This window comes from Aethina tumida, chromosome 1 (assembly GCF_024364675.1).
Source record: "Aethina tumida isolate Nest 87 chromosome 1, icAetTumi1.1, whole genome shotgun sequence".
NCBI classification, from domain to species: Eukaryota; Metazoa; Arthropoda; class Insecta; order Coleoptera; family Nitidulidae; genus Aethina; species Aethina tumida.
Genome location: NC_065435.1, coordinates 13,457,863 through 13,481,648, shown reverse-complemented (window position 1 = coordinate 13,481,648; position 23,786 = coordinate 13,457,863). Strand labels below are relative to the sequence as shown.

The 23,786-nt window shown below is 28.1% G+C and overlaps 1 protein-coding gene across 5 annotated transcripts; it reads right to left on the bottom strand.

Moving 5' to 3' along the window:
* Nucleotides 1–65: 65 nt before the first annotated feature.
* Nucleotides 66–14,924, bottom strand: LOC109599730 (glycogenin-1). Of its 5 annotated transcripts, none has more exons than XM_049969321.1 (10): nt 14,536–14,924; nt 7,552–7,687; nt 5,018–5,192; nt 4,724–4,886; nt 4,185–4,311; nt 3,950–4,130; nt 2,806–3,462; nt 2,357–2,612; nt 1,883–1,939; nt 66–561 (listed from the first exon to the last, which is right to left on the bottom strand). In XM_049969321.1, the coding sequence occupies exons 1-10, from the start codon at nt 14,540–14,542 to the stop codon at nt 218–220; spliced, it is 2,103 nt and encodes a 700-aa protein (XP_049825278.1). In that variant the 5' UTR covers nt 14,543–14,924; the 3' UTR covers nt 66–217. The 5 variants fall into 5 exon arrangements, with proteins under 5 accessions (XP_049825278.1, XP_049825279.1, XP_019871309.2 ...); XM_049969322.1 differs by having other exon boundaries at nt 66–543; XM_020015750.2 differs by having other exon boundaries at nt 66–1,239; nt 14,536–14,912.
* Nucleotides 14,925–23,786: the final 8,862 nt, after the last annotated feature.

Sequence of the window (23,786 nt, the reverse complement as noted above, 5' to 3'; positions counted from 1 at the left end):
ACTTTCATCTTTCTGTCTTCCTAATCTTACCTAACATTTTTATTTTAGTAAATAAAACCACCATATAAAATTATAATTTTATTAAACAAACAAACTCGACACTTTAAATTAGTAATATAAATTAAACAATTTATTAAAAAAGAAACGGGTTTTAATGTCGTGTAGAAATCACTCGGATAATACAATATAAATGAAAAAGGTTGAAGTCATCCAAAGTTTACTTCTTTGGCTTGGTGACTTTCTTTGGACCACTGCCCTTACGTGGAGGTGGAGTAGGGGTGGGAGTTGTTTCAGTGGTCGAGCTCGCTTCTTCCTTCGGAGCCGCCTTGGGTGGCTCGGCTTTTGGTTCCGCCGCCTTGGGTGGTTCGGGTTTAGGTTCCGCCGCCTTGGGTGGTTCAGGTTTAGGTTCCGCCGCCTTGGGAGATTCTGGTTTGGGTTCTGGTGCGGCCGCCTTTGGTGGTTCGGGGGCCGCGGTCTTCGGCGGTTCGGGTTTTGGTTCTGGGGCTGCCGCCTTGGGAGCTTCGGTTGGTGTCTTTGGGGTTTCTGGAACAACGGGAGTTTCTACAGGAGACTGTAGGATGAGCTCTTTTTGCCCAGAAGGATCTGGAGTTAGTGGACACTCGGTTAAAGTTTCAGACGGTTCACCCGGAGCAGTCGCTGTTTCAGGCAAGCTACATTCCGCTGGTGGCAGCTTAGGCTCTTCTGAAGCTTCACTTTTTGGAAGTACGGGACTTTCTGGGATTTTTGGGCTAGGCAAAGTCTCGGGAAGAGGAGCACTATCAGCAGCTTTTGGGGGCTCGGTTTTACTGGGTTCTTCGAGTTTTGGAGTTAAGGGGCATGCTTGATCTGTCGGCTCAGATGGCTTGGGAGCCAAGGGGCACGCTGGAGTTTCTGTTTCTGGAGATTTGGGAACAGGTTGTTCTTCAGATGGCTTAGGAGCCAAGGGACACACTGGAGCTTCGGTTTCTGGAACTTTGGGAAGAGGTGGTTCTTCAGAAGGTGTAGTTATTACTTCAGATTTAGGAATTAGTGGACAAACTTCAGGTTGAGGTGGAGGAGGAGTTTCTACTGACGCGGGTAAAGGTGCAGGAACTGTATCGACTTCGGGAGCTTTTATAGGACAAATTTCAGGTTCTGTTGGAGTTGTAGGAGTAGCTGGTACAACCTGTGTAGTTGGTAGTACTGCTGTTTGTTCGATTAGCTTTGTTTCAGATGCTGGTTCAGATTTTTCAGTTACAACTGTAACATTAAACTGTATCAGACTCAAAGATCTTTAACTTATTTTATCCCATTTAGAAAGCGATTTGCTCAGCATGCATATTTTGTTGTTTTTATTAAATATTAATATAGCTGCTATACTAGTTACACACTTGGCTGGTTAAGGGAAAGTTATTTCTTTTGTATACTATTAACTATATAATTTTGTTTCAGTAAATTCTTACCAATAATTTTGGATTTTGTATCGGTTATACTTACGATGAGGGAGGAATTGATGTCCAAGAAAAAAACTATGTATATTAATTAGATTTTACAAGACCTTACTAAAAAATATCAATACTGATTAATAGACAGTTTTCATCTTGGATAAATATTATACCTATAAGGGTCATGTTATTCTTTATAAGGATAAAAAGACATAATGAAAAATATTTTATTAAGTTTCCAATTAAACAGTGCCAATGTACATAATTTAACAAGATGGATTTTAGTTAGTAGAGAGTCCATGTTTTCGATGCAACAATAACACACAAAAAGCCAATGGACTTTTTCCCATCTACAACTAACCAAAAGCCTTCAGTAGTTTTATTTATTTATTACCACTGTATGATTGTTTAGATGGAAAACGTTCATTTACTATTCGTCTGACATTTTCACAACTGACCTTCTTCACTTGGAGTCTGTGGAGACTGAACTTCACTTGATGTAGGTGAAGTCGGCTCTACATCCAAAAAATATGTTGTAATATGGATTTAAGATATATAAATAAAAAATGATCTACAGAATATAAAGGGAATAAAAAGCATGACAGTTTTCTAGATGGCATACGTAATAATATAATAAAAAAATGTGAAATTATGACATTTTTGCTCATGCACAATACAACCAAAAACTGTAATGCAAAAAAAATCATAAAATCTATACAAGTCTTTAAAAAGGGGTAGTGCGCGTAAAACCTGACGGTTCATGAAGGTGGCTGCATACAAAATATAAATCAAACTACTACTAAAATAATATAAAACCTTTGCATGCTAAGCTATTTTTGGCTTCGGGTTGACTATCCATATTGGGAGGGTTATGGAAGCTTAAATAAAAGTAATTCTCTGCAGCGGCTGCTATTATTTCTTTTTCAGCGCACCTTTCGATTTAGTCGTTTCATCAGCCTTTGATTTTGGTAATTCCGAAGCTTCTTTCGGCTCATCTCTCTTTGGTTCCGGAGCGCTGCCCAACGTTTCGCAGATCTTGCTCCAGATATTGTCAAACGAGTCGCGACCCAAATAGTCGATGTTTCCCACTTCCCAGCCCTGTCTTCTTAAATGGTCTTCAAGTGCCATTTGTTCTGCAGTTCTCGGAACGCCCAGGGTCAGTTGGGCAAAGGCACCAGCTAAGCCAGCCTAAATTAAAGAAAGAACATGAGTTTCGTGGTGGATTTGATGACATTTATATTGGATGGAAGCAAGCTAACACTAAAGTTTATCAACACAAATTACGTTCCTCATAATTTCTTCCAATTGTGGGAAGGAAATCTGGGACAGCAACAATCTACTAAATTAATGTAACAAGTTAAAAATTTACATTTGTACTTACGTCAGTCTTTTCCTCGGTTAGTTCAGTGTGCAAATTGGTCTCATTGCCTACTGGCGTAGTAGTGTCGAATTCATTGGAAGGAAGGGGTGAAGGGGGAATGGTAATATCTGGTGATACAGGATCTGTTTTTTCGATTACAGGAGGACTGGGATGAATATCTATTGACTCAATTTGTACATCGACTTTTACATTTGAATTGTCTACATGGAAAGAATGATCGGCGCTTGTATTATGAGATTCTGAAAATGATTCTTGACGAGACTGATTATGACTTTCTGATACTGTTTCTAGATGATATGGTGCTGAAGGCTCCGGATTTTGATATGATGGAATGATTTCGGGTTGATGTGCATTATGCTCTTGATGGTACTGTTTAGGAAAATTAGTTTCCTCAGATTCTTTAATGTTTACAGACTGTTCCGTATTAATTTTTGATTTAGAATTGCTTTCTAATATTGATTGACTGATATGTTCCATTACTAATTGTTGATTATGAAAATCAACTGAAACATTTCCGGCTTGTCGATTATCGTATTCATCCCATGGATCCCAGACGTTTTGGTAATCGTCTGGTGAAGAGAAGTCATGGATTTCGGGATTCTTGGGAGAGGGGGAATTCGGAATAATCGAACTACTTTGCTTTCTTTGTCTTGGAGCCTGAGCAAAAACATATAAGCATGCAAAAGAAATAGAAAAAAATAAAAATAAACAAACATGAGTGCAAGTATTATATATCATCTATTCGTTTATAGATTTTAAATAGAAGAAGCAAATCAGAACTCAAAATACAAAGGCAGAACATTGTTTTATCATGCTTTCACAAACAGTGTAATTATGTACATCCAGACTTGTAAAAATCTGAAGATTCCCAAAGAGTACTTTTTTGTAATGGTGATTGGGAAACTTCATCAATTTACAAAATTATTAGTCAAATTGTGCAAACGTATTAAAATCATCAAGGTGCATTTAAGTCGATTCATGTGCATGGTATTTGCAAACTCGACTCACCTTACTAACATAAACTATTTCCTCTTTAGGCTTGCAAAATGTTTTAAACAATTTTTCCATTAAATAGAACTTGACTGTTTCAAAATTCACACTAAATCATTTCAAAAAATGACTAAGAAGCAAGTGTGTTTCTTACCATTTCTCGTGATAAGGTCGGATGGATCTTTTCGCAGAAAATGTCCCACCATCTTTGTAATACGTGTTGTAAATGTTGCAAACCTCCAGAAGGCGACACAGTTCTTGTTTCGGAGTCGAAGTATTGCAACCAAGGTTTAGCAGGGCCAATGAAGTGAATAATTTTTGCATTGCCTCCAAATCTATAATATTACTTGAGTTAATGTCTTTTTCCAAATTGTTGTGCGTACACTTACTGTTTAAAGGCAGGTAAATAGGAATAACATGCTGTGGAGCACATATTATAGATGAAGGGTAAATGTTTGCTAATATCTTTATGGGCCCAGTCAGAGAAGTACAAATTTAAAAGACCTTGGTCGCCACCTAAAATATTAATCAAAGTTTATGTCATACTTTATTATTTTAAGAGTCAGCTTTGATGCTAATTAATGTGTGTGAGACAACACTGGCTGCACTGTTGATATTATTTCTTACATGACGTTTATGTGAAAGATAAGACTTAAAAAACAATGTGTCTAGAATGGACGACGTCACACTGAGATTATTTTTGGCATAATTTCGGTTCAAAAACCTTTATCTCTTTGTACCTCTTGATGGAAGTAAATCTAATTATAAACTTACTTTTGGATTATAAATAACGTAATGCAGCAGGTTATAAATAGTGTAGTGAGCTCCGTACTATTTATGTTACACTGACATTGAAAATATTAATTTCACGGCGTGGACGCCTCAGTAAACCCTCCATAAACAACTTAGTCCTGCATTCTGAACTTACCATCGAAACTTCCTTTTTCTAACGCAAACTGCACGAGTTTCTCGTACGTTTCGTTGGATGGACGATACACAAAGACGCCGGAGTTGAAACAATCCGGCCATCCGACATCGGGAGCCGCAGACAGCTCCTCCCTTTCGAAGAGTTCATCGCAATTTTGCAGGACCTTGAATAGTAAACAAGTGAAATTGCAACCTATAAATTGCGAATTCGACACGTAAAAAAAAAATCAAACGACAAGACAACACATAATAGAGTCGCGTGTGAATTAAATTTAAAACAGTTTCAGCAACATACCAATGTGTCTGCATCCAAAAATACACATTTATCGAACTGCGTGAGACGCCAGCAATGTAGTTTGGTGAAGGTTACACCTAATTCCGGCCTTTTCAACAGTCTTAAGTTCGCCTCATCCTTCGAATCCAAAATGTTCACTTCTTGTACCAAGTCGAATACGGACCTAAGTTTATCTCTGTAACAAAAAATATACATCAGAATATATTCTTGACTTATTTTAATCGTTTTTGCAATTATTTGAAAACCCAACCTATCCTAACCTATAAATATAGGTATAATTATATTTTTAAAAGGAAAAAGGTATTGTAATATTCTAATAAATGTAATTGTCCATTTGGTTTAGGGGAAAATAGTATAATTATGTTTTTAAAGGAGGAATACTATTGACGTAAACCTATAAATGTATTCGTACAATTAATTTATGAGAAATAATTATATTTTCAAATGAAAAATATTGTTGTAATAGACTTATAAATGTAATTGTACATTTTGTTTAGGGGAAAATAGTACAATTATGTTTTTAAAGGAGGAATACAAATGAAATAAACCTATAAATGTATTCGTACAATTAATTTATGTGAAATAATTATATTTTCAAAAGAAGAATATTATTGTAATAGACATATAAATGTAATTGTATATTTTATTTAGGGGAAAATAGTATAATTATGTTTTTAAAGGAGGAATACTATTGAAGTAAACCTATACATGTATTCGTACAATTAATTTATGTGAAATAATTATATTTTCAAAAGAAGAATAGTATTGTAATAGACATATAAATGTAATTGTACATTTTGTTTAGGAGAAAATAGTATAATTATGTTTTTAAAGGATGAATACTATTGAAGTAAACCTATAAATGTATTCGTACAATTAATTTATGCGAAACAATTATATTTTCAAAAGAGGAATATTATTGTAACAGACTTATAAATGTAACTGTACATTTTGTTTAGTGGAAAATAGTATAATTATGTTTTTAAAGGAGGAATACTATTGAAGTAAACCTATAACTGTATTCGTACAATTAATTTATGTGAAATAATTATATTTTCAAAAGAAGAATATTATTGTAATAGACTTATAAATGTAATTGTACATTTGGTTTAGGGGAAAATAGTACAATTATGTTTTTAAAGGAGGAATACTATTGAAGTAAACCTATAAATATATTCGTACAATTAATTTATGTGAAATAATTATATGTTCAAAAGAAGAATATTATTGTAATAGAGTTATAATTGTAATTGTACATTTTGTTTAGGGAAAAATAGTACAATTATGTTTTTAAAGGAGGAATACTATTGAAGTAAACCTATAAATGTATTCGTACAATTATTTATGTGAAATAATTATATTTTCAAATGAAGAATATTATTGTAATAGACTTATAAATGTAATTGTACTTTTTGTTTAGGGGAAAATAGTACAATTATGTTTTAAAAAGGGGAATACTATTTAAGTAAACCTATAAATGTATTTGTACAATTAATTTATGTGAAATAATTATATTTTCAAAAGAAGAATATTAATGTAATCGACGTATAAATGTAATTGTATATTTTGTTTAGGGGAAAATAGTATAATTATGTTTTTAAAAGAGGAATACTATTGAAGTAAACCTATAAATGTATTCATATAATTAATTTAGGTGAAATAATTATATTTTTAAAAGAAGAGTAGTATTATAATAGATTTTATTTAAGTGAAAATAGCATAATTATGTTTTTAAAGCAAGTAAACCTATAAAAATAATATTTTAATAAGCCTGTAAATATTTATTTAGGGGAATAATATTAGAATTATATTTTTTAAATAGTAAATTCAAAATTTTTAAGGGAGAAACGGCATAAATATTTATAATAATGAAGTATTATATATGTAAAATTCCATTAAAAACAAAAGTGATATTTTTTATTGCTCCCGGTATGTTTAATTTGAATCTATTATCGTGGAAAATTGATATACAACAGAAACGCTTATATAATATAATCTATTCCCCCACATATGAATAACAACGATAGTTAGATAAAATCCATGAAAAATGAGGCGTGCCCAGTGTCTGTGCGAAAATCAATTGATAAAGTTAAATGCTTGTTGATTTCACGTTGACTGGCGTGCAACCAAAAAATCAAATGTCAGAACGTTTCGTCCGCGAATTTAACAGCTAACCTAAGTTAATTGCGTGACGTCCTACAAGGTTTTAAAATTGGTTATTCGCGCATAATCACTATTTTGTTTGTTTGTTAACATACGGGGTCAACAGGTTGACCATACATAGTGGTAAGTGAAATCTGCCTGTTATTCAATACGGTTTATTTATTCTTGTAAAAATTTTTTGCACATATAATTCGGCAAGGTTGCACGCACACATTCAGGTTTTTGGCATTGGAAACATAAACAGCAATTAACGCGGGCTTACATCGGTTACGGTTTGCGCCAAAAAGTTAGTTAGTCATTCGACGAAGTTTTCGGGCCAGTTTGAAAGTTTTCCGAAAATGTCCAAAAACGGGCGAAACGTGTTCACTTACCTCATGGCGTTTGTAACGCCGGGTGTTACTAGAACGGCCAACTGTTGGCTGGTTCCTACTTGTTTGAGGGAGTGCGCCAATATCAAGGCACCCAGTGAATAGGAGTCATTTGTGGCCAAAGTCACCCAGGCAAAACCTGAAACAAATATGGAGGATTGAATAATTTTCGGTTTTAAATGAAACGGTTTGTTCACTATTTTGTATTGTCGATGGGAGCATTGAGAGCGTTGTAAATGTTTTCATCAAGGTCTTTAGTTGGTGAACTTAATTAATGATACACTGTTCATTTATTTAATGATAACAGTATTAGTATCATCATTAAAATATTCAAATTGATCCAGTGATTGCGTACGATTTTCGTGATAATAATTATGTTTATAATTATATTCATTCACGTATTTGTATTAGAGAAATTCGAGAATAATTAATTCAAATTATAAAATGAATATTTTCAAATAATTACTAATCTCTTGTATTTTTTATTTAGGGGATGTGGGGCAATTCTCAAAAGTCATGGTTTGAGAAGGCACTGCACCATTTTGTTGAAGGTAAAATTAATTTCTTAATTACTCTTATTTATCATTTAATTTAATTAATAAATTTTTAAGTTTACGACTGACCGGTTTAAAACAGCCGATTTATTTATCCTGTTTATCATCATTTTATTATAACGTGACAATCAACTTTTTCCTCTTATGTATTTTGATTTGCTCTAGTGACACGACTTTATTAATTAATAATCCAAGTAATATTTTAATGAATGAAATATTGTTCATTTTGTCTTAAAATTGGCTAATTATTGAATTTGAAAATATGTAAATAAAACAAACTTAACAAAAACCAGGAAAACATTTTTGGACTTGGTCAATTTCTGCCAATTTTTTAAACAAAATAGTTCAGTTAAAATTTGCCTAAAAATAACTAAATTGGTTTATTAAATTTTAATCATATTTTAATTTTTATGGATATTAAATTAAGTAAATTCTAAAAAAAAATATTAAAAATTAGGAATTCTTTCCTCCAGACAATTTTGAAATTATCTTATTCTCAAACTTATATTTGAAGAGTTTAGAGAAGAGTTATTTAAACACAATAATAAAATTAAATTGTATTTATTTTAATGGATGAAATATTGTTAATTTTGTTAAAATTGTCTAATTATAGTACTGGAAAATAGGTAAATAAAACAGACTTAACCAAAAGCAGGAAAACATTTTTGGACTTGATCAATTTTTGCCAATTTTTGAAACAAAATAGTTCAGTTAAATTTGCCTAAAATAACTAAATCGGTTTATTAAATTTTGATCATATTTTAATTTTTATGGATATTAAATTAAGTAAATTAATCTTCTGAAAAAAATATATTAAAAATTAGGAATTCTTTCCTCCAGACAATTTTGAAATTATCTTGTTCTTAAGCTCATATTTGAAGAGTTTAGAGAAGAGTTATTTAAACACAATAATAAAATTAAATTGTATTTATTTTAATGGATGAAATATTGTTAATTTTGTTAAAATTGTCTAATTATAGTACTGGAAAATAGGTAAATAAAACAGACTTAACCAAAAGCAGGAAAACATTTTTGGACTTGATCAATTTCTGCCAATTTTTGAAACAAAATAGTTCAGTTAAATTTGCCTAAAATAACTAAATCGGTTTATTAAATTTTGATCATATTTTAATTTTTATGGATATTAAATTAAGTAAATTAATCTTCTGAAAAAAATATATTAAAAATTAGGAATTCTTTCCTCCAGACAATTTTGAAATTATCTTGTTCTTAAGCTCATATTTGAAGAGTTTAGAGAAGAGTTATTTAAACACAGTAATAAAATTAAATTGTTATTAAATTACAATACTGTAAAATATGTGAATAAAACAGAGTTAAGCAAAATCAGGAAAACATTTTTGGACTTGATCAATTTCTGCCAATTTTTGACAATTTCTGAACCAAAATAGTTCAGTTAAAAGTTGCCTGAAAATAACTAATAAAATATAATTTTGATCATATTTTAATTTTTATGGATATTAAATTAACTAAATTAGTCCTCTGAAAAAAATATATTAAAAATTAGGAATTCTTTCCTCCAGACAATTTTGAAATTATCTTGTTCTTAAGCTCATATTTGAAGAGTTTAGAGAAGAGTTATTTAAACACAGTAATAAAATTAAATTGTTATTAAATTACAATACTGTAAAATATGTGAATAAAACAGAGTTAAGCAAAATCAGGAAAACATTTTTGGACTTGATCAATTTCTGCCAATTTTTGACAATTTCTGAACCAAAATAGTTCAGTTAAAAGTTGCCTGAAAATAACTAATAAAATATAATTTTGATCATATTTTAATTTTTATGGATATTAAATTAACTAAATTAGTCCTCTGAAAAAAATATATTAAAAATTAGGAATTCTTTCCTCCAGACAATTTTGAAATTATCTTGTTCTTAAGCTCATATTTGAAGAGTTTAGAGAAGAGTTATTTAAACACAGTAATAAAATTAAATTGTTATTAAATTACAATACTGTAAAATATGTGAATAAAACAGAGTTAAGCAAAATCAGGAAAACATTTTTGGACTTGATCAATTTCTGCCAATTTTTGACAATTTCTGAACCAAAATAGTTCAGTTAAAAGTTGCCTGAAAATAACTAATAAAATATAATTTTGATCATATTTTAATTTTTATGGATATTAAATTAACTAAATTAGTCCTCTGAAAAAAATATATTAAAAATTAGGAATTCTTTCCTCCAGACAATTTTGAAATTATCTTGTTCTTAAGCTCATATTTGAAGAGTTTAGAGAAGAGTTATTTAAACACAGTAATAAAATTAAATTGTTATTAAATTACAATACTGTAAAATATGTGAATAAAACAGAGTTAAGCAAAATCAGGAAAACATTTTTGGACTTGATCAATTTCTGCCAATTTTTGACAATTTCTGAACCAAAATAGTTCAGTTAAAAGTTGCCTGAAAATAACCAAATCGGTTTATTAAATTTTGATCATATTGACAATTTCTGAACCAAAATAGTTCAGTTAAAAGTTGTCTGAAAATAACTAAATCGGTTTTTTAAATTTTGATTATATTCTAATTTTTATGGATATTAAATTAACTAAATTAGTTATTAAAAAAATTAGGAATTATTTCGTCCAGAAAATTTTAAATTATATTTAAATTATAATTATCTATATATAGAGTTATATAATCAAAATAATAAATTTAAGTGTGTTCATTTTATGGTTGAGAAATTGCTAATTTTGCCTGAAAGTTGGCTAATTGAAGTACTGAAAAACATATGATTGCAGCAAACTTATACAGTCACAAGGTTACATTTTTGGACTTCGTCCACACCTGTTTTGGCCTCTCAATTTTTAAATCATAATATTTCAGTTAAAATCAGTCAAAAAGGTTTTATTAATTTATAAATATAGTTTTTCATTAATAATTCATATTTTATCAATTTTATTTAATGGGTAAATGTTTATTAATGTTTAAAATTAATTTTCATATCTAATAAAATTCAATAAATAATTTCACTAAAAAGTAGTAATTAATTATTTTATCCAGTGTATCAGGTAAATATTTTATCAGAATAACAAATTTAAATTATTTAATATTAATATTTAAATTTGTAATTTGGTTGTTAATTGAGAGATACAATGGGGTAGTGGTCCATACTTTAACTTTGAAAAATGTCTTTTGTCAATTAATTTTTTTGGTCTACTTCTCTTTGGATGATGTCAATATTGAACCACACTATTTTAGTTAAAATTATTATTAACTTAAATAAAATAAATTAAACGAAGTCATTAATTCTTTCATCTAGTTTATTTAAAAAATAATTTTGACATTATAAACAAACAAATAATCCAGAAAAAAATTAAACAAACACTTCACTAATGTTACATTAAATCAATATCAATGAAATAATTATAAAATGAGGGATGTTTTAACAGCATTTAATAGATTTGGAATATGTGTCGATTAGAAATAATGCGGGTACTTTCAGGTCGACACAATTGTAACCCACATCAATTACCAACTAAAAATATCCCAAATAGATTTTAGGTTAATTATTTAAATATATCCCCTGGCTCATAGATCAAAGCATGAACATGTAGTATTTGCTTTTAAATAGGTTACACTTTTTCCGATTACTCGACGACCATATAAATTTGAAAATTTCCCCCGATTAACGAATTGACTTCGGTCATAATTCATTCAAAAATAGCATTCATTAAATAGCCGTCCGTTTTTATTGATCTAATAGATTCAAACGCATAAACGCAAAATTAACGCCAATAATGTTATGTTAAAATATCGCACAATATCTAAATATATCTTTATAGGCCCACAATGTAAGATCTTCGAGCCAGGATTTTTCTGATCTAATGTAGGAGGCATCCATTTAGACATTTTAAATTCGAAATAGTTTTGATATATAACGCCAACGGCTACTAAAAATAGGTAAAAGGAAACACGGAGTTGCTAAAAATAACATTATTATGGTATTTGAGCGCAGTAAATGGTTTTAGATACCCACCCCCTTTATTCATTAACTCGAATTTATTATTATACTACTTTTTAATAAAAACAGTGTACACTACAACTTACAGATAAGGATGTGTAAACTGTTGTTTTTTATCAATTCCAACGTGTCAGGCACTATTTATTTAAATTTTATTTCATCGGAATAATTTTTCAAGATCATCAGTAATGACATTGTATGTAATGATGACGCAAATAAAACTGGAAACTTTAAAAGTTCATGTTTTGAAACTTTTTTTATATATTATATTCTATCTCTAAGATATGCACAGTAAATTTTAAGATACTAATAAAATTTTTATTGAGATTTCTATTTACATCGTCTAAATTTATAATACAAGTTGATTCAACTCTGTATATGTATTTCCTGACAAATTTTGCTGCATTAGATTTCATATTTTAATTATTATTATTATATATTATTAGTAATTAAAAGCTTTTTTATTGTATAGAAATAGCAGTGAAGATTAAAAAACTGTTTTATGCAAATTTCACAAATATTTATAGAAGAATGTTTGTTGAAAATGTGTATATACAAATGTAAGTAAGGATTTGACAATTTAAGATATACATACTAAAATGTCTAAGATACTAGTAACATTTTTATTGAAAATTTAATTTATAATTTCGTCGTGAATTGATTCAAATTTGTATAAGTATTTTTCAAAGAATTTTGCTGATTTTTATTTCATATTTTACTTATTATTCAAGGGAAGTATATATTTTACAAACATTAAATATTTAATTAAATTCTTTATTAGACAGAAATAGTGGTGAAGTGTTAATAACAAAGTTTTATGCAAATTCCACGAATAATTATAGAAGTATTTAGGTTGAAAATAGTATATATACAAGTGTATGTAAAGATTTCACAATTTAAGATATACATAATAAAATGTCTAAGATACTAGTAACATTTTTATTGAAAATTTAATTTATAATTTCGTCTAAAGTTATAAAATAAGTTGATTCAAATTTGTATAAGTATTTTTCAAAGAATTTTGCTGCAGTAGATTTTTACTTCATATTTTATTTATTATTAAATGGAAGTACATATTTTAAAAACATTTAATATTTAATTAAATCCTTTATTAGACAGAAATGGTGGTGAAGTGTTAATAACAAAGTTTTATGCAAATTCCAAGAATATTTATAGAAGTAGTTTGGTTGAAAATAGTGTATATACAAGTGTATGTAAAGATTTCACAATTTAAGATATACATACTAAGATGTCTAGGATATTAATAACATTTTTATTGAAAATTTAATTTATAATTTCGTCGTGAATTGATTCAAATTTGTATAAGTATTTTTCAAAGAATTTTGCTGATTTTTATTTCATATTTTACTTATTATTCAATGGAAGTATATATTTTACAAACATTAAATATTTAATTAAATTCTTTATTAGACAGAAATAGTGGTGAAGTGTTAATAACAAAGTTTTATGCAAATTTCACGAATATTTATAGAAGTATTTAGGTTGAAAATAGTATATACACAAGTATATGTGAATATTTGACAATTTAAGATATACATACTAAAATGTCTAGGATACTAGTAACATTTTTATTGAAAATTTTATTTATAATTTCGTCTAAAGTTAAAATACAAGTTGATTCAAATTTGTATAAGAATTTTGCTGATTTTTATTTCGTATTTTACTTGTTATTAAATGAAAGTACATATTTTACAAACATTAAATATTCAATTAAAATCTTTATTAGGCAGAAATGGTAGTGTTAATAACAAAGTTTTATGCAAATTCCACGAATATTTATAGAAGTATTTTGGTTAAAAATAGTGTATATATAAGGGCATGTAAAAATTTCACAATTTTAGATATACATATCAAATTTTCTAAGACACCGGTAAAATTTTATTAAGAATTCTATTTAAAATTTCGTCTAAATTTAGAAGTTGGTTCAAATATATATTTCAGGATGAATTTTGCTGCACTATTATTATTATTCAGTATATCTAATCAAAGACGTATTAAAATTTGATTGAAGAATGTCAGTTAATCAAATTATATAAATTGTGTTCAGATTTGTAATAAGCAAACTATTCATTCATTAATGATAAATGATAACAATAAATATATTCGTAATTGTTGAAGTATTCTGTTATTAAGTAATTTACATTAATTTTAAACAATTACTAGTTTAAAAGGTTAAAAATAATACACGAGGAATTAAAAAAATGAATATTTTTTTTTGCGTCTAAGTCACTTAAATTAACGTTATTTAGGAGGCTCTAATTACATAGGCAAATTGACTCAACCAAGACGACCATCGGCATGTCCCAAATACGAAATTGGAAAAAATGCAAGCAATTTTTTTGCCGACGTTTAGTTAAAATCGCCTCAAGGTCGCTGGGTTACTGGGTTAGGACAAATGCAATCGGCCGATCCAACCGTACTTACCGCCCATGATGCCGGTTTGTTGTGTGCAACAAAAATTTTAACTACAACGAATCACGTAGATTCCACACTTATCACCAACTAAAGCCGGGATTGAACACAGAACCCAAGTTTCTTGACTGTGTCCCAAAAAATCAAAACACTGAAAAGACAAACGCGTAGAAGCACGAACGCGCACGATTGTCCGGTTCGTCCTGAAACTTCCACGCCGATGCGATGGCCGTTCAGTTTAATTGGAAATTAAAATAAATTGACTGCTGCACCCGCTCACCGACGCACAATACGCCGCACGACAACGAATTTGTTTCTCTTGTGCGGCATGTAATCTTTGCCGTTGTTGCGAACGCAAACTTGGGAAAATGAGACGTGAAAATCGATAGCAAGTTATGGTGGGCCCGTTTCAGGTCAAGCGCCGGTTCTGAAAACGCTGGTACGCGATACGGGGCTCGACTCGTCTCTGCCTTGTATGCAAATTTTGATAAACAATGTTCGACGAGATCAATAAATAGATGTTTTATCAGTTATGGCGTTATAACAGTTCAAGTTTATTTATATCGTCATCGATTTATTCACACTGAAATCTGTGCTATGCTGCTTTTCGCAAAAATACGTACGCAGTGGTCCCATAATAAAACTTCTTACCTAACCTAATCTTACCTTACGATATTAAATTTTAATGACGTTTATCTATTATAGATAATTGTTATTTTCAATTTAGTTATAATTTATCATTTATCATATTAAGCAAAAAATTGTTTATCTTTTGGATTTTCTGTATTATTTTCTAAAAGTATTTTTCAAAGAATTTTGCTGCAGCAGATTTTATTTCATATTTTACTTATTATTAAATGGAAGTACATATTTTACAAAAGTTAAGTATTTAATTACAATCTTTATTAGATAGAAATAGTGGTGAAATGTTAGCAACAAAGTTTTATGCAAATTCCACGAATATTTATAGAAGTATTTAGGTTGAAAATAGTATATATACAAGTATATGTAAAGATTTTACAGTTTAAGATATACATTCTAAAATGTCTAAGATACCAGTAACATTTTTATTGAAAATTTAATTTATAATTTCGTTTAAAGTTATTATATAAGTTGATTCAAATTTGTATAAGTATTTTTCAAAGAATTTTGCAACAACAGATTTTTCATATTTTACTTATTATTAAATGGAAGTACATATTTTACAAACGTTAAGTATTTAATTACAATTTTTATTAGACAGAAATAGTGGTGAAATGTTAGTAACAAAGTTTTATGAAAATTCCACGAATATTTATAGAAGTATTTAGGTTGAAAATAGTATATGTACAAGTGTATGTAAAGATTTTCAATTTAAGATATACATTCTAAAATTTCTAGGATACTGGTAACAATTTTATTAAAAATTTAATTTATAATTTTAACTAAAGTTATTATATAAGTTGATTCAAATTTGTATAAGTATTTTTCAAAGAATTTTGCTGCAGCAGATTCTTCATATTTTACATATTATTAAATGAAAATACATATTTTAAAAACATTAAATATTTAATTAAAATCTTTGTTAGACAGAAATAGTGGTGAATAACAAAGTTTTATGCAAATTCCAAGAATATTTATAGAAGTATTTTGGTTGAATATAGTGTATAGACAAGTGTATATAAAGATTTCACAATTTAAGATATACATTCTAGAATGTCTACGATATTAGGTAACATTTTTATTGAAAATTTAATTTATAATTTCGTCTAAAGTTATAATATAAGTTGATTTAAATTTGTATATATATTTATCAAAGAATTTTGCTGCAGCAGATTTCTATTTCATATTTTATTTATTATTAAATGAAAGAACATATTTTATAAACATTAAATATCTAATCTCTATTAAATAGAAATAGTGAAATAATAATAAATAAGTTTTATGCAAATTCCACGAATATTTATAGAAATATTTTGGTTGAAAGTAGTGTATATACAAGTGTATGTAAAAAATTGACAATTTAAGATATATATACTAAAATGTCTAAGATACTTGTAACTTTTTTATTGAAATTTCAATTTATAATTTCTACAGTATATAAGAATTTTTATTGTGACCCTACAATAAAAATTCTTACCTAATCCAACCTTACCTTACAATATTAAATTTTAATTACATTTATCTAATATAGAAAATTGATATTTACAATTTTGATTTAATTACATTTATCAAGAAGAAAAAAATTGTTTTTCTTTTGGATTTTCTATATTATTTCCTAAAAAAAACTTAAATTATGTAATGATTAAACTAATTTATGGCATATTATGAACTTCGAAAGTTTCCTACATTTTTTAATATACAGAATGATTTATATAATTAATTTAATATACAGATTGGGGACAACTAATCTGAAAATATTGTTGCATGGAACTGTATAGAAAATTATACAGTTTTTGAGCTAAATTTTTTACACTTGAAGTGATTAACTAAAATGTTTGTATTTCTAATACTTGAGGAGCTAAAAAGTTCATTATTAGTTTAAACATGAACAAAACTGTGACCCATCAGGACCTCTTAGTAGTATTCCAAAATATTACACAGGATGTGTGATATTTCCACTTACTTGTTTCCTAATTTTCTTATATCAAATGGAATCATGTACCATGAATCTGTTTATACTGAATAATGTAGATGATTTAGAGCTAAATATTTTATAAAAGGATTTAATTTAAATTTTGTTCAGTTAGTATAAAAAAATTATTTCAATATTCCTTACGTTTTTTTTACTACATACATATTAAAAACATTGGAGATATTACTTTAAAAGCAAATGTTGGTTTGGCCGGCCAAAGAAATTCCACACTCAAATGTATTTTCATTATGTGTCACTATATACAATACTCTTAATAATACTTTCCTCGTCCTCCAAATAAAAGTTTGGACTCTAGATGTACTACAAAAACTGAGGAGGAAACATAATGGTTGCTGTTAATTTTCTTGACATAGTAGAGAACTATTACACAAAATTATTGGTAAAATAGACGTTTTCATGTATAGAGATGTAATGGAACCATTTGCCAATGATAATTTACCAGTTATGCATGGTAATGACCAAAGCATGTGTTCAATCGATAACCTCAACCATGTTGAGGTTCTCGATTGGCCATCACAAAGTCCGGATCTAAATCTAATTGAAAACTTATGGAACGACATGAAGCCTCAATTGAAAAATCAAAAACCATCATTGAATATTGACGATATCTCATTGAATCTATGCCTTACCATTTACAGGTGGTTGGAACGAACAAAGGGTACTCAACAAAATCTTAACAATTGTATTAAAATTATGTATTTGTTTTATAAATAGATATTTTTTAAATGTGTGCTATTTCTGTGAGCAGCCAAAATATAAAATATTTTGGTTGCATTTAATTAGAGGTCTTCTGAACATTGTTTCCTTTTCTTATTGTTAAATGGAAACATTAATTTATGTAATTACATATTATTTTGAAATATTTAATTATAATTAACCATCAAATCAACAAGAATGCAGAAAATTTGCAGTGTCCACCTTATTAGAAAACAAGCCAAATGTCAATGCACATATCAAGACCACATCTATGGTACATAAAAAATCCTGAATTGGTCATTCCTCCTAATTGACCCCATTCCGCCATTAACAGCGAATAAATCCAATTTAAAGAAAGCCACACCGTGTTTTGGATGAATAATTAAAAAGAACAGCTCAAGAGCGCTCCCGTAAATTAAAACAATGGGGCCAGATTTATCTGAGTTTAAAGTTAATTTTAGCCCCCATCGACTGGAGTGTTTCGAATAAGGACTCTTTGAGGTGGCGGCGCGATGCCGTCAGTTACATTTTTATCTGGATGCATTTTATGTGTCGTCGTAACGCTGTACTTTGTTCTGTTTACTTCGAAAACATGCATATTTTTAATACGATTGGTACAATTCTGTTACGCACGTCGTTATTGTTTATGTATTTTCGAATCGTCGGCGTCATTCTAAAAAAAAATTGTTCTGGTTTTAAAATAACAATGTCTATTTTAATCTGGTGTTGAATCGGAGTAAACTATAACGTGCAAAAGTCAGCTGTGCATATGGACATAAGTGGGAACCAACCGGTCTTAACTTAGCACCCAGTGGTGTAACGTGCATCTTTTTACGCTCCAAATGCGTGATATAAATAAATTAGGCACCGGAACAAGTCATTTACGTTTTTGGATCATGATTTATTTGAATATATTTTTGTTATATTTTAATATGTTTGTATATACAGGGAGATTCACCTAACTCCTCATTAGTTTAAGGAGAACGGTAAAAGTTATTTATTTGAAATTTTTACACCAATTATAACATGACTTGATCTCCTTTTCTGATTTATTTAGAACAGAATTTCATTTCCGGTTTTACCAGAAGTGATTTCAACTTTGTTATTTTCAATGGCACACCCTGTATATTTTTAGATTTTTAAATTCTACATGTAATTGCAAATAAAATGGCTATTCTATGTCCTATACTTAAACCCAATAGTTTTTGAATTATTAATTTTTTTCCAAAAAATTTGACAGATTGATGGTCTAACTAAAGTGTCTTTAAAGTCACCAATTTTGACATTGGGAAGTTCATTTTTGGCATACACGTTAACCGTGGATCATTCTATAAGGAGCCATTATTTGTGCTCCCGAATTTTATACAGGGAGTTCATTCTTTATGTTTAATTTTGTGTATCTTAAAACATCAATAACTTTATTATTTTCAATGAAACACCCTGTATATTTTTGGATTTATAAATTCTACATGTAATTGCAAATAAAATGGCCATACCATTTTTATATTTAAACCCAATAGTTTTTTGTTTATTAATTCTCTTTCCAAAAATTTTCCAAAATGTCTGTAAGTTAATTTTTGACATACACGTTAACTAAGTACCATCCTATAAGAAGTCATTATTAGTACACTCAAATGTTATATAGGGAGTTCATTCTTTATGTTTAATTTTGTGCATCTTAAAACATCAATAACTTTATTATTTTCAATGAAACACACTGTATATTTTTGGATTTATAAATTCTTCGTGTAATTGCAAATAAAATGGCTATACCATTTTTATATTTAAACCCAATAGTTTTTTATTATTAATTCTTTTTCCAAAAATTTTTCAAAATGTCTGTAAAGGAACCAATTTTGATGTTGGAAAGTTAATTTTTGACATACACGTTAACTAAGTACCATCCTATAAGAAGTCATTATTAGTACACTCAAATGTTATATAGGGAGTTCATTATTTATGTCTAATTTTGTGCATCTTAAAACATTAATAACTTTGTTATTTTCAATGAAACACCCTGTATATTTTTGGATTTATAAATTCTACATGTAATTGCAAATAAAATGGCTATACCATTTTTATATTTAAACCCAATAGTTTTTTGTTTATTAATTCTCTTTCCAAAAATTTTCCAAAATGTCTGTAAAGGGACCAGTTTTGATGCTGGAAAGTTAATTTTTGACATACACGTTAACTAAGTACCATCCTATAAGAAGTCATTATTAGTACACTCAAATGTTATATAGGGAGTTCATTGTTTATGTCTAATTTTGTGCATTTTAAAACATTCATAACTTTGTTATTTTCAATGAAACACCCTGAATGTTTTTGGATTTATAAATTCTACATGTAATTGCAAATAAAATGGCTATACCATTTTTATATTTAAACCCAATAGTTTTTTGTTTATTAATTCTCTTTCCAAAAATTTTCCAAAATGTCTGTAAAGGGACCAATTTTGATGCTGGAAAGTTAATTTGTGACATACACGTTAACTAAGTACCATCCTATAAGAAGTCATTATTAGTACACTCAAATGTTATATAGGGAGTTCATTATTTATGTCTAATTTTGTGCATCTTAAAACATTAATAACTTTGTTATTTTCAATGAAACACCCTGTATATTTTTGGATTTATAAATTCTACATGTAATTGCAAATAAAATGGCTATACCATTTTTATATTTAAACCCAATAGTTTTTTGTTTATTAATTCTCTTTCCAAAAATTTTCCAAAATGTCTGTAAAGGGACCAATTTTGATGCTGGAAAGTTAATTTGTGACATACACGTTAACTAAGTACCATCCTATAAGAAGTCATTATTAGTACACTCAAATGTTATATAGGGAGTTCATTGTTTATGTCTAATTTTGTGCATTTTAAAACATTCATAACTTTGTTATTTTCAATGAAACACCCTGAATGTTTTTGGATTTATAAATTCTACATGTAATTGCAAATAAAATGGCTATACCATTTTTATATTTAAACCCAATAGTTTTTTGTTTATTAATTCTCTTTCCAAAAATTTTCCAAAATGTCTGTAAAGGGACCAATTTTGATGCTGGAAAGTTAATTTGTGACATACACGTTAACTAAGTACCATCCTATAAGAAGTCATTATTAGTACACTCAAATGTTATATAGGGAGTTCATTGTTTATGTCTAATTTTGTGCATTTTAAAACATTCATAACTTTGTTATTTTCAATGAAACACCCTGAATGTTTTTGGATTTATAAATTCTACATGTAATTGCAAATAAAATGGCTATACCATTTTTATATTTAAACCCAATAGTTTTTTGTTTATTAATTCTCTTTCCAAAAATTTTCCAAAATGTCTGTAAAGGGACCAATTTTGATGCTGGAAAGTTAATTTGTGACATACACGTTAACTAAGTACCATCCTATAAGAAGTCATTATTAGTACACTCAAATGTTATATAGGGAGTTCATTATTTATGTCTAATTTTGTGCATCTTAAAACATTAATAACTTTGTTATTTTCAATAAGACACCCTGTATATTTTTGGATTTATAAATTCTACATGTAATTGCAAATAAAATGGCTATACCATTTTTATATTTAAACCCAATAGTTTTTTGTTTATTAATTCTCTTTCCAAAAATTTTCCAAAATGTCTGTAAAGGGACCAGTTTTGATGCTGGAAAGTTAATTTTTGACATACACGTTAACTAAGTACCATCCTATAAGAAGTCATTATTAGTACACTCATCTTAAAACACTAATAAGGTTGTTATTTTCAACGGAACACCCTGTATATTTTTTGATTTTTAAATTTTACATGTGATTGTAAATAAAATGGCTATGCCATGTCCTATATCTAAATCCAATAGTTTTTGAGTTATTAACGTTTTTCCAAAAATTTTGTCATATTGATGATGGTCTAACTAAAATGTCTGTAAAGTCATCAATTTTGAAGCTGGAAAATTTATTACCAAGGACCATTTTAATGCTTACAAATATTATACAGGGTGTTCATTATTTACGTTTAATTTTGTGCATCTTGAAACTTCAATAACTTAGTTATTTTCTATGGAACACCCTGTATGTTTTAGCATAATTAAGTTGAATATTAAAAAACCTCTCGATTGGTATAAGCATTGCTTATATATAGTATGAATATTAACAGATAAATGTAGTTGGATTAAATTTTGTGGTGATCAGTACATCTCCGGTACCGCCTCTGAAACTGCAACACTTGCACTGCGACGCCTGGCCGCAGCCTAAAGAATTATAAGAGTGCGCAATATTTATTGAAATCGTTCCTCCGATGATATCTTTATTATTTACAATCTTGATTTTGATCAATAGTTCTATTAGCTGTTGCGAATAGATAAACGTACGGTACAGTTAGTCTGGAATTCCATTTCCGCACGACGGTTTTTAAGCGATCCGTTTGCAGAGAAAATTAAAATCAATCTGCAAAATACAACAATGTTAATGGGTTCAATACTGTCCTAGTATCGATTGTTGCCAAATAATTGCTTCATTTAAATAACGTCTCTTAATTTAATCGTTCGTGGCCTGAACTAAATACCTAATGGGTGTATTTTAATATAATTATTATTGTACTATACACAAATATTAATTCTGCCAAATTTACGGAGCGATGCGCATTTAGATTTGGCTAAGGTGTTGCATATTTTGTAGGCGTTTTCCAAATATATCAAACGTTTCCTTCATGATTATGCATTTGTTTATTCATTTTTATGGTGGGCGGATTAATTGTGGAACATTAGAATATTATTAATTTTGTTTTAACTAGAGAATACAATATTTTAGAGTCGTAATATATTTTGTAACTTATTTATTTCATTAATTATCTTGTCTATATAATCATATATAAATAAATAAAATAAATAAATGAATCTTAATAAAGTTTTTAAAATTTACCTGTAAAATATTTATTATTTTAATCTTTTTGAACAGTTACTAAAATATATTAAAGTTAATGCATTCTAAACCTTTTAAAAAACATTTTCGTATAGAATCATCAAAACTTGAAATGTTTGTAATATGTTCTGATAATTAGATACGTTTATGAAACACTTTCCTGCAAAATATTTTATTTTTTTATTTTAAACTTTTTAACCCATTACTCAAATATATAAAAGCAAAACATTTTCATATGGAATCATCAAAACTTGAAGATATTTCTAAATTGCTCTAATAATTAAATATTTTCTTGAAGCACTTCCTAAAATAAATAAAACTCAATTTAAAATATAAGTAAGTATAGAATATTAAAAACTTGAAATGTTCCTAAAAAGTTCTGATAATTAGATACTTTCATGAAACACTTTCCTGCAAAATATTATTGCTCTGAAAATTAAATATTTTCTTGGAGCACTTCCTAAAATAAATAAAACTCAATTTAAAATATAAGTTTAATAACACAGTTTCTTTGTTAAATATTATTTTAATAAACATTTTACAGATTCACTAAAGTGGTGTTTTTAAAATTTACCTGCAAAATTATTTATTATTTTAATCATTTTAGTCGTTACTAAAATATATTAAAATTCATATATTCTAATTTTTTTAAAATTATTTTAGGAAAACGTTTTCGTATAGAATATTCAAAACTTGAAATGTTTCTAAAAAGTTCTGATAATTAGATACTTTCATGAAACACTTTCCTGCAAAATATTATTGCTGTGAAAATTAAACATTTTCTTGAAGCATTTCCTAAAATAAATAAAACTCAATTTAAAATATAAGTAAGTTTAATAACACAGTTACTTTGTTAAATATTATTTTAATAAACATTTTACAGATTAACTAAAGTGGTGTTTTTAAAATTTACCTGCAAAATTATTTATTATTTTAATCACTTTAGTCGTTACTAAAATATATTAAAATTCATATATTATATATTTTTTTAAAAATCATTTTAGGAAGACA